Genomic DNA, 12867 nt, shown 5'->3' on the forward strand with positions numbered 1-12867 from the left:
GATATCACCATAGGCAAAGATTTTTCTCATCAATATTCCAATAGCTTAGGAAATAATAGCAAGAATTGACTAATTGGATTGTATCAATTCAAAAATTACTGTATCAAATTAAAGATTACAAAAGAAACAAGCAACAGAATGAAGAGATAGTCTTATACAATGGAAGAAAATCGTTCTCAGATATTTATGTGACAGAAGATTAATCCCTGGAATATGTAAAGAACTTAAAATGCTGAATACCAAAATAAGTAATCCAATCAATAAGTGGGCAAATGAACTGAATAGACACTGTAAATAGGGAAGTATAAATGCCAATAGATCTATGAAGAAATGTTCAACATCCTTAACCATCAGGGAAATGCTACTCAAAGCTATCTTGAGATTCCACCTCAACACAGTCAAAAAGGTTATCATCAAGAAAAAACAAAACACGTGTTGATGAGGTGAAGGGAAAAGGAATTCTTATTTCTTGCTGATATGGGAATTCAGATTAGTCTAGCCATTAATTTTCCTCAGAAAATGAAATCTAAAACTTCTTTATAATCCTGTTATACCATATCTAGATATAAACTTCAAAGAATCAAAGTCAAGTTAACCATAAACTACTAGATATAGTAAGTAAAAGTAATGAAAAGATTTAAACATAAGTAAACCCAGGAAAAGAGATTCCAAATTGTAAGTAAGAAATAGAAATAGTTAAATAAACAAGAGAGACTGCATTGAAATGTCTGAAAGAACATTACTCCAAATATTTTGTAAACACATTTTGTAAGACCCAAGCGAGAATTAAAAGCACTTTGTTGTGTACAGAGAAGAGATTTTGGGAGCTACGAGATTAATTACATTTCTGAGCCAACGTGTCTATTTTGTAATAGTTTTTCCCTGCGTCTGTTACCTTAAATGTGCTCATGCTTCAATCAGGACCTTCGTTGTTGTCTGTGTGCTTTAAAATCCATTTTCATTTGCAAAAGTTAGAGCTAGAGACTTTTTGATTTGTAGAAAGATGTAATTGTTTTATAGAAGGACACTGCCAGGTTTAGGTTTTTTTTTTTTTGCTTCTGTTAGCTTTTTTGCATTCTAGCATATTTAAGCACATTTGTGTGCTAAGAAATCAATAAAGAAGGAAATAATAGGAAATTTTAAACAAAGTCATTTCATGCACTATAGTCTGTCATTTTTATTTCCTTTTTATTGAAATTGAAGATCTCAGCAAGTTTGTTAAAGATTTTCTTTCACTGGAGAAATGCTAATTATTACCTTATGCTACTATCCCAACTAAGAATATTTCCTCCGTCACTTCTGCACACTCTGTAGTTAGTGCTTTATTGCTCTTTCTTTGATTGCTTTTGGAGGGAGAACTATGAATTATGAATGGGGATACTGAATCATAATTATAAGTGATTGCAGATTTCAAAATGTACTCCTAAAGTGAGTAATGAGCATGAGTGTTTAATTTCTAAAATTAATTTTGTAAAACACCAGCTTCAAAATAGCAAGAAAGAAAAACATAGGCAGACTTTCGTTGAATATTCTCTGTCATCTGACACTGTTTTGAGTGTCCTATGTAAATAGACTCAGGTCTGTGATTCACCAGTTTCCTGAGCTATTTCCACCCTACTTTTATAGATGTGGATGGATACTGGGGAATGAGGATATTCAGGAGAGATGGTTAAGTAAGAGACAGAGCCTGTTTGACTCTGGAGTCCCTTTTAACTCTCAGGCAATAGCTTTTTGAGCTAGAATTAACATATTAACTCATGTGTAATTGGGAGGTTTTGTAAGTTAGACCACATCTCAGAATTACATGATTTTTAGATATACTATTTCATCTCTTAAGAAAATCAGCTGTGTATGTCCATATAAACAATGCCAGACTTTGTATCAGATTCCTATTTCATGGTTCTTTTTAAGAAATTTCCTATATCGTGGTGTTTTTTTCCCCTAGTTATATGAAAGTGCAATATTGATTCCAATAAATGATAAAATGAATTTATAGCATCTAAACAGAATAAACTCAAATTTCTTCTTTTGGATATTTTCCTCTAAATATTAATCAAACATAAGTCTGTTTTTAAAATCTGACTTTCAAAAGTTAATTTGTACTTATTTTTTTATCTGAATATATGATATACATTTTTCTTTCTTTTATTCAATAATTTGCATAAAGCCTCTTCAGGGAAATATTCTTTAGGAACTGATTAAAATTAGAATCATGTAAGTTATTGATTACATCTAGTAGCACATATCAGTGGGTTTTTTTTTTTACAAAGAAAATGATTTTTTGATTTTTTTATTTTATTTATTTTTTTGCCGGGCATGGACCTGAACTCTGGGCCTGGGTGCTGTCCCTCAGCTATTAAGCTCAAAGTTAGCACTTTACCACTTGAGCCACAGTGCCACTTCCAGCTTTTTCTGCGTTTGTGGTGCTGAGGAATTGAACCCAGGGCTTCATACATGCAAGGCAAGCATTCTACCACTGAGCCACCTTCCCAGACTCTATTTTATGGTTTTTATAATATTTAAGGAAGAAGAATTTATTGCACTTTTCATTACTTATTTCATTGCCATTTTCATTACTTATTAGGTGCAATTTTATATGCCTCAAAATACTTTAAATGTCTCTATGTGGAGAGATACACATCTTTTTTTGTTACATTTGTCCATGTTTGATATTACTGTTACTGCAAATAGTATTGTTTCTTCAATACAAGTTTAAACTGCTGGTTTATATAGAAGTACATTTGAGCCCTGCATGATGCCTAAGGCCTGTAATCCCAGATACTTAGGAGACAGAGTTCAAGGAAATTAAGTTGGAGACTGGCCAGATAAAAAAGTTAGCAAGACCCCCATCTTAACTGGGAATGGTTGGCAAACACCTGTCATCTGCCTTAGCTCCCTAGAAGTATAAATCAGAAGATAGAAGTCAATTCCAAACTAGGCAAAAGCACAAGGCCCTGTCCACAAAATACCTGAATCCAAAACAGTGTGGGGTGTGGCTCAAGTAGCAGAGAACCTGTCCAACAAGTGTGAGAACTTAAGAAACACATTTGATTTTTGTATATTGACTAATTTAGCACAAAATGCAAATGCTTAATTTATATTTTAATCCTAACGCTTATCTATAGATTATTTTCAATTTTCATAGTAGGCAGTAATGAGAGATGTTATTGCTTCATTTGTCATTTTTTAAAAATTTCTCTCCCTTTTTTCATGCCACTCAGTGTCCAGTCTTAAGGTGAAATCATCCAATATTTTGCAATTATGATGTTTATAGGAAGTTTTCTTATATGTTTCTTGACCAAATTAAGAAAAATCTTCTGTTACTATTATGCAAATGTTTTGCCATGAATGAATATGAGTTTATTAAATATTTTTTCCTGTGTTGTGAAAATGACATGATTTTCTCCTTTATTGATGTATGCGTTGCATCAATGAACTTTAACCCAACTTTGTATTCTTGAAATAGAGCCTTTCCAATCATAACATCTTTTCTGTATTAGTTTAGTTTACTAATATTTTGTTTTGCAATCTTTTTTGCTGGTTTTGTTATTAGGTTTCTGCTGACCCACTAAAATGACTAGTTTTGTGCCATGATTTCCTTCTCTCCCTCCTAAGCTTCTGAGTGCTTGTGTCATAGTAGTGTTATTTCATCCTAAAATGCCTGGGGGGATTTACCAGCAAGACAGCTGAGACTGAAGTTTTCTATTTGATAATATGCCTTTTTCCTTTGGTTATTCGTTCCTTTTTTGTGTTTGGTTTTTGGCTTTTTCATTTGTTGTATCTTCAGTGTAGCTTTCTTTATACTTGCATTGTTTGGAATTGAGAGAACTTTTGGCTTTATATTTTCATGTTTTACAAATATCAAAGGCAGCTACCCAGAGCAGTGTAGTAACATCTGAGTAAGCACAAAGGCCTGTGTGTCAGGAGAGCTTCCATCTTCCTGAAATCACTGATGATATAGTTACAGGAAAGTCAGTGAGCCTGAAAATGAGCCTGCCTCCCTGGTGCTTCACATAGTAATCAATGCACACAAAGCACTTGGCACTGTGTTTTGCATGTAGTAGGTCCTGTTGCCATTCACGATTACTGTTCTTTAGTTTGGCCATTCTCTTGTCATCTTTCATATAAGTATGTTCTATTTTTTCAGAATAGAGATAATCTGAAATTCCTTAATATAACCTTAGCAAAAGGCTAGGAAGTATTGTGCATTCATTCTCATTCTCGATATCAGTGAGAGGCATGGCTCAAGTGGTAGGGAACCTGCATAGCAAACAAGAGGCCAAGTTCAAACCCCAGTATTGGCAAAATTAAAAAAAAAAAAAAAAAGAAAGATCAGAGTCAAACTATACTCTTGACAACTTAATGTTCTTCTTGGTCCTTTTCTTCAGAGAATTTAATTGTGCCATATCACCTGAGTCAGTACTTTTGAGTTCTCTCAAGTGGCAAATTAACCATCCAGCTCAGGTGTTAGACAGGTAATAATGATGCTTACTGGACATGTTACAGATTGCTATAAATATATATCTAGATCTATATACACATACACATATATATATTCTTAAAAGAATAAACATGTTTTGCTCAGAACTGGATTGGTTTTCAGCGATATAAACAGTAGTATTAACAATGAACACAACAGAAATGGAAGTTAACTGTTTTAAGTGTGCTAAAGCATGTAAAACCTCATAACCAGAAGTTAGATGGCACACTTTAAATGTCAATGCGATATTGAAGAACATATTTTGGAAAATATTTGGTATAACCTGGTTATATTTTAGACACTTCTCATTTTTTAGGTCGATGTGGAATTGTTTATGAATGAAATGGTATTAATGTTTGTATTTGCTTCAAAATAATATGAGAGGTTCATATAGATCAGGGCCCAGAAGAAGCAGGATTGGCCACAAGTTGACATTTGATTAAACTGGAAGAGTACTTAAAGATTTATGACAGCAATTTGACAACTTTTATATACATTTATATTGATTCTTAATAAAGGAATTTTTTCAACATTAAGTAAATATCAATTGAGTTACTCTCATCAAACCCAAGCTGCAGAAGCTATTGACACTAACTGATGAATTCTCAAGTATCCTGAAAGCAGGATTTATGACTTACTCTATTTTATATATATACTTTTATATTACCTATTATATTGTAGGTACCCAATATACTTTTGATGTATTAATGATCTTTGTTCCTATTATTATAAATAATGACTTTATGTCACTTTCAGGAAATAACATCCATATAAACAATATCTTATTTGAAGTTACTGAGTAAATAGCACACACCAGCCATCAGCTTATTCAAATAAAAAAAATCCAAAGTTAATCTTGATTGCATCCTTTTTTTTGTTGTTCATGGGCTTAAACTCTGGGCTTGGGTGCTGTCCCTCAGCTCTTCAGCTCAAGGCATGCGCTCTACCACTTGAGCCATAGTGCCACTTCCAGTTTTCTAGTGGTTTATTGGAGATAAGAGTCTCACAGACTTTCCTGCCTGGGCTGGCTTTGAACCGAGATCCTCAAATCTCAGCCTCCTGAGTAGCTAGGATTACAGGCGTGAGCCACTGGTGCCCGGCACCCTTTATTTTTATATGTATTTCCAAATCCTTTTGATTTTATTCAAAAGAAGACATACAGATTACCAACTGATATATGAAAAAATGTCCAGCATAACTAATCGTAATTTACATCATTGAATGTTAGTTAAAACCACAGTGGGATAATGGTTAATTTCAAACAGCCAGTTGGAATGTGTTTTTGTTTTTTGTTTTTTTAAGATGGAAGTTAAGTGTGGGTGAAGATGTGGAGAAAGGGTCTTCTTATGCACAGATTATAAATTCCCACGGCCATTTTGCATAATAACATAATAAAAATTCCTTGAAATATTAAAAATAGAAATACCACGCCAGAAGCCAATGTCTTGTGATTGTATACCTAACTACTCAGGATGCTGAGACCTGAAGGACTCCTGTTCAAAGCTGTCCCAAGCAGGAAAGTTTGCAAGACTTCATCCCCAGTTGACTAGCAAAAAGCCAGCCTGAAATGGTACTTCAACTGGCAGAGCATCAGCTAGACAAGTAAGACAAATGAATATGTGCCCCTGTGTTCAAGACCTAGTCCTAGAAAACTGGCAAAGTGGTGGAGGGGAGCAGGCGGGGGAGAGAAGAGTCATGTGATTCAGAACCATACCACTGTGTAAGTGTCCAAAGAGAATGAAATCAATATATAGAAGAGATATCAGCACTCTCATCTTCATTACATCATTGATCATAATAGCTGAGATGTGGTATCAACATAAGTATAAATCAATAGGGGAATAACTTAAGCAAATATGTTACATATATTCAATTGGATACTATTTAGACTTTTAAAAAGAAGCAAATCCTGAAAGAATGGAGGAAAGCAAAGGGAGGAGTAACATTGTCTAAAAAGAAATATACTCATTACCTGACTTGTGTAAAGATAAACCCTCTGTACAACACCTTAATAATAAGCACAAAATTATATTAAAAATAAAATACAAAGAAGCAAGTCCTGTCATTTGTGACTCTGGATGAACCTAAAAGATTTATGTTAAGTAAAATAGACCAGGCACAGAAAGACTATTGTATAGTCACAGTTATACCTGAATCTAAAACAAACTGAGAATTTCATTATAATTACCTCACACTAGCTGGGATAGGATTTGTACAGATGATTGGTCACCGAGGACTGATGGAAGGAAGGAGTTTAGAGACCTATTGTACAGAAAGATGACTATGTAGTGTTGTAAGATTTAAATATTCTAATAGAAAACAATTGAGTGTTCTTACTACAAGAAGTAAGTATGTAAGATAATGCATATGCAAGTTAGCTTTAATTAGGCATTCCATAGTATGTACATTTATTTTATTATTATTGTTACTATTATTATTTTGCCTGTTTTGGGGCTTGAACTGGGACCCTGGGTGCTGTCCTTGAGCTTTTTTGCTCAAGACTAACAAGAACTCTACCACTTAAACCAGAGCTCTACTTCTGGATTTTTGTGGGTTCTATGGAGATACAAGTCTCACAGACAGCCTGAGCTGTTCTTGAACAGTGATCCTTAGATCTCAGCCTCTCAAGTAGCCAGGATTACAGATATGAGCACCCAGCTAGTATATTCATTTTACATCATGTTCTATATCATAAATACAAGCGAGTTTTATTTGTAGATTGTAAAACAGCTTGTTGATTCTACTTCCAAAACACACCACAAATCTGGCTACCTGTTGCCACCAAGTTCAATAATCCCTTGTTTGCTTACTTTGGGCATCTGGTGGAAAAAGAATTTTCAACCCAGAAAGCCACTCCTCAGCTGACATGTTAGCTCCTGCTAAGAGCATTTTCCAAAAAGAGAATCTGAATGATATTTTAAGCTAAAATCTAAGCATGTCATACCTTCTCTTAAGACCTTCCACAATTCACACTTTACTCACAGTACAATCTGTAGACTTCTTATGACTAACAAGACCTATGTAATCTCTCCTTCTTGACATCTGAACTTCATCTCATCCTTTCTGTTCCTCATTTATATGTTTAGATCACTTAATTCTGTGCTGTAAACACAGGCAAGTCAGGCACCTTTGGCCCTACTACCAGAATCCTTGTAAATGCCTGCAATTCTGAACACAGGCTGTCAGTTTCCCTAAAACACTTTTCCTGATGAAGAGTTCCTTCATAACACTGGTTACCATCCTTAATTATTTACTTGTTTGTCACACTTTTGCTCTACTAGAAGCCCAAGTTTTCTATCTCCTCTCATCTCTTTAGAATCCATAACATTTTCTAACCCACATTCTGCCAAAATCTGAGATGAGATATTCAGTCATAGGATGTGGTATTCTGTTATATATATGAGTAAAAGCCTTGCTGATTATAGTATGTCTGTTGCTCGTAACTGCTGAGTGAAAAACAGTCTAGACTTGAGATATTAATTTTTTTAAATGTGTCTGAATCTTACTCAAGATTCCTTGTTTGATAGTGATCTTTTGAGAAAATTATTCTGAAGGAGATATACATGTAGAAGCCAAGAGTTTGGGTCATGAGTAACACTGTATGTGAAAAAGGAGCTTAGATTAATATGTATGAGTAATTGAAAAGATTCTCTTGAGTTATTATTCAAATGGCTAATTATAGCTTACTAGCTATAGTTAAAATTCTGAAGCTAGAGATCTTGGGTGGGCCAAGAAGATTGATTTCTAAACAGACATTTCAAGAGAGTAATGTGCAATTTTCCTGGAATTAGATTCAGCCCTATATTTTACACAGAGGGAAGACAGAAAAGGTGGGAATGGATATGGACAGATGACAGTTTTGGTAGTGGAGAGAGAACAGAATGTGCATCTGGTTGCTTCTCCATGTTCAATAAAACTATTTTAGAGGTCATTGTCTTAGTACAGCAGAGAGGGATTTCAGCGATTTGAGAAAGAATAGGAAGGACAGAATAAATGTAGACCAAATGAAAGCAAGAGAAGGTAAGGTTCAGTGGGGATGAATTGCGATTGCCAACAGATTTGAAGAATATTGAAATAGAAAGCAAGATGCTTAGTGGTTGTTGGGTGGCATCCTGGTCACTAATAAGCACTGACTTCTGAAAAAGTAACAAGATATCTGGTCCCTTCAGCTACATTGTATTGTTTCCATCCCTAAGCTACATTCTAATTCCATAAGGCCTGAATGCTTCCATATCCCTAACAGGCTGTAATATTTCTGTATTCAATGTATATAGTCAAATTATATAAAATGGTTTATTGAGGAAGCCCAATTCCAACATTAACCTGGGAAAAAACCTAGGTTCTTAATCATATTTGCTGTTCCTCAGTAAAGAAGAACCTCTTAAAGTGGTCCACGGAGGCCAAGTGAGTGGTAGAGTATAAAGAAATGGTCTTTCACATACTAAAAACTGAAGTGTCCTATTTTTATCAGAAAAAAAAAGTCCAGACTCTGGTAAATTGACTTTACATTCTGTTCTTAGGCATTGGTCCAATTTCATCTATACAGCCTCATCTTTACATATTCATATTTTAGGGTCCATTCTTACTGCTCCTCTTTAAACCCTTGTCTAAGGGGTTGAACCTGTACATTTAGATTCATGTATGCTCATTGTGCAAGTCTATGCACTTGAGGTGTGGTAATGGTATGGGTGTCCCTGCTTTAGTGGGCTCTTCAGGCCTTTCTCCTGGCGGTTTCTTCTGTCTGCTTGCTACACTTTAATTTGTGTTTGCCTAAGTTTCAGTGATCTAAAGATCCCATCTGAAACTACACTTTTCTAAGAATTCCCTTGTCATCCTTCAAATCTGAGTTTACCAAAGTTTCCTTATCCTGACCTGCCACCCTCACTGCCTATGTCCTTTTGCTTCTTACTAATAAGCACCTAGCAAGCCTTGTCCCTTAACCTAGTACCTGGCTCAGAATAGGGTTTGGTAAATGTCATCAGAATTGTTAAAAGAGGAAGTATTTTATCATTTTTAAATATATACGCTATATGCTTCATCAAATTAGACTTGATATGTTACATAAGAGTTTCTAATATATCTGAAAATTTCCTGTGGATTTGTGACTTGAGGTAAAACAGAGAAATTTATTATAAATCATAACAGGAAAGCCAGGCTTGGTGGTGCATGTCTGTATTTCCATCACTCAGAAGGCTGAGGTGTGTGTGAGGGGAGTGTGTGTGAGGGGAATGTGTAGCTCATGGCCAGCCTGGACCGCATAGTGAGTGTGAGGCCTGCCTGCCTCAGTAAACACACAAAAACAAACAAAAAATAGTTGGACACAATACCAATATAAAATTGTAATGTGCAATAATGAAATCTGATAACAAAACAGGTAAATATTTTTTATTTTTTAAATTTTTTTATTGTGAAAATACTGTACAGAGGGGTTACAATTACATGGGCAAGATAATGAGTACATTTCTTATCAAGCATTGTTGCCTCCTCCTTTGTTTCCCCTTCCTTTTGGAGTCGTACAATTTGCCCAAAGTTTAGTGCTAAACTATTCTGTAGTAAGGGTAAAAAAAAATCACCATGCCTTTCAGCTGGTACAGCTTCTGAATGCTGTGTCACCCTGCAGTTTGCATTGTTGGCTTGACATCCAAATGCTGCTTCACCCTGTGCATTCCAGCAGGGGAGGATGGTAATTGACTTTGTTGGTGATCCTGTGGGTTTAGGTTCATTTAAGTTCCCAATATAATGGTTAGAGAAGACTCAAATACCCTATAAATCATTTCAGAAACATATAGCAATTATATTTCATGCTGTTTAATACAGATGTTAGAATGATTACCATTTGTTATGTTATCTTTAGTAAAGTAAAAAATTACTAGATTTGAAGAAATAGATGAAGACATATGCAGTGCCATATTCATGAATATACAATCAAACTGACTAAAGTATGACACATGCAGGGATAGAGTCCTATAGTGTAACTCCTTTGAATAATTAGCTAAGGGTTTAACAAAATGAATATCTGGAATCTGAAATGTGTTTTGTCTGAGAGGATGGGGTAATAGAATGATTGGTGAATACAGTCAAATACACAATGTATTCATGTGAAAATGGAACCAGGTAATTTGAGGGGATGGGTAGGGTTGGGACAGATTGGGTCAGGGGAGCATGATGGGAAATGTGACATTGATCAAGATGTAACGCACTCGCTAACGTAAGCAATGGAACCCCCTTTCCGCAACTACTTAACAATAATAATAATTAAAATTAAGAAAATGAACAGATAATCCTATATTGTAACCATGAAATAAGTAATTCTATGTGCAAAAACTAAAAAAGAAACCATAACCAATGACCCTTTTTCTTCCATCTGCTTTTTCACACAGGTACAGCTTGGCCAAGTAGAAATCAAATGTCCCATCACAGAGTGTTTTGAATTCTTGGAAGAAACAACTGTGGTCTATCACTTAACCCATGAAGACTCAATCAAGTATAAGTATTTCTTGGAACTTGGCCGTATTGATTCCAGCACCAAGCCATGTCCTCAGTGCAAGCACTTTACAACCTTTAAGAAAAAAGGACACATCCCCACCCCCTCCAGATCAGAAAGCAAATACAAAGTAAGCATGCTCACCAGCACTGTGGGTTAAATGTCATATGATGGGCATAGCCAAGTTAGGCTGGCCTGTGATGGACTTTAAATTGGCTTCCTTCCCCTATTGGAGACTGAAGTAAGCGTATATTACCTCTGATAATGAAAATGTATGTTGGGAGAGACTGATGCTAAAAGAGCATTCTTGAGGATATTTTTCTTTGACTTCAATCCTGCTGAAATTATATCTAATTATATCTAATAACATAATTGAAAGCACTTTTTAACCATTACTAGTTACTATATAAATACTTGGGGGTTACTTTTCCTTTCTTTTTTTAAAGTGTGAGCCTGATTTTTCAATGGCTTGTGTGTAAGTCTACTCTACATCTGTCTATAATAAGCGAAATATTATGAAATGGTATTTATTCATTAATCAGCAAATTCAGAATGACAGTAGATGCTTGGCACTACATTTAGGGGATATACAAACAAATGTGACATAGCTATTGCTTCTAAAAGTTTAAGTAAGATGATAGCTTTCTGTCACTGAAACAATTACCTGAGATAATCACCTGACAAAGAATGAAATTTTATCTTGGTTTAACTCAGTTTCGGAGGTTCTGGTTCATGGCCGGTTGATCCTGCTGTTTTGGGCCTATGGCAGAAGCCCATGGCAGAGAAAAACTACTTGCCCTGTGGCTTGCAAACAAGAGAGAGAAAAATGGCTAGAGTCCCCAAATCCCCTTCATGGCCATGCCTCCAGTGAGCTCAAGACCTCCCTCCACTAGACCTCGCCTCCAAGTTTCACTGTCACTAGCATCACCCTTGGGGGCATAACTTTACTTTTGGGGTCTCTTATGACTCAAACTATAGCAGATGGCAAGAGGGACATGTGTCCTAGAATGACAATTCCGTATGATTAGGAAAACCAAACAGCTCCCCTCCCCAACTAGTCCCCCTTTTCAGGGAGTGTTTGGGGGACACTTGGCAAAAGGAATGGGCTCTGACAAGGATATCAGGAATGGCATTATCCAGGAAGCGTAGTTGTCTAGAGAGACAAACATAGGAGAGCATTTTCAGAGCATGGGTGAGTAAGAGTTCAAACCCAGAGGATGAGGCCAGGAATGCTGGAAACAAGAATGGGAAAAGAATAAGGGAGAGGCAGCTCTTGTTGGTCTTGTTGAGTCTTGTACCCTTGCACTTAGGAATTTGAATTTAATTCTGAATGCATTAGAGAAAGTTGTTCGCTGAGGCTATTACAGAAGGGCAATATTCAAGGCTAGGAAACCAAGGCAGTAACTGTGGCCTTGCAGTACTGACTTCATGGTACATTACAATTACCTGGAGAGCTTGTAAGAAGCACAAGGGGCTCTGGCCCACTACACAACAGTTGTGTTGGAAGTTGGTGAGCTTCACTCAGTTACTAAGAGGCAGCAGCGTAGAGACATTTGCAGTAAATGAGGCAGAAAATGGATGAAGCTCCGGCAGTAGTTTCAGCCTTGTTATTGCAACAAATGGCAGGGTGCAGTGGTTCCAAAGAATGTTTGAAGGCATCTCCATTTAAGGTAAGTTTTCGCTCATGTTCTGTATTTTGGAAGCAGCAGTCACTGCATTATTCATCCTGTAGCTCTGAGGAGATGGTGGTTGAGCAATCATGGTTGATATTGTAGTGATGAGGTAGAGAATTGCTCAGTTAATCACAGCCCCTTACTGGCTTTGTCTTTGAAACTGCTTGACTCTCAAGTTGATATTTTCCTCTCTGGCTTTTTGGTATAAGTGTCAGGAAAAAAATCTTTTG

At 35.9% G+C, this 12867-nt stretch overlaps 1 protein-coding gene across 1 annotated transcript in view; it reads left to right on the plus strand.

Moving 5' to 3' along the window:
• The window catches only part of Rnf217 (ring finger protein 217), a 124620-nt gene that overhangs the window by 75537 nt on the left and 36216 nt on the right, over nucleotides 1-12867 (plus strand). Inside the window, exon 2 of the mRNA XM_042698095.1 lies at nucleotides 10861-11094. Coding sequence (XP_042554029.1) covers nucleotides 10861-11094 — 234 coding nt within the window. The remainder of the gene's footprint in view (nucleotides 1-10860; nucleotides 11095-12867) is intronic.

The sequence above is a fragment of the Dipodomys spectabilis genome, unplaced genomic scaffold (assembly GCF_019054845.1).
Source record: "Dipodomys spectabilis isolate Male_0828 unplaced genomic scaffold, ASM1905484v1 ptg000001l, whole genome shotgun sequence".
NCBI classification, from domain to species: domain Eukaryota; kingdom Metazoa; phylum Chordata; class Mammalia; order Rodentia; family Heteromyidae; genus Dipodomys; species Dipodomys spectabilis.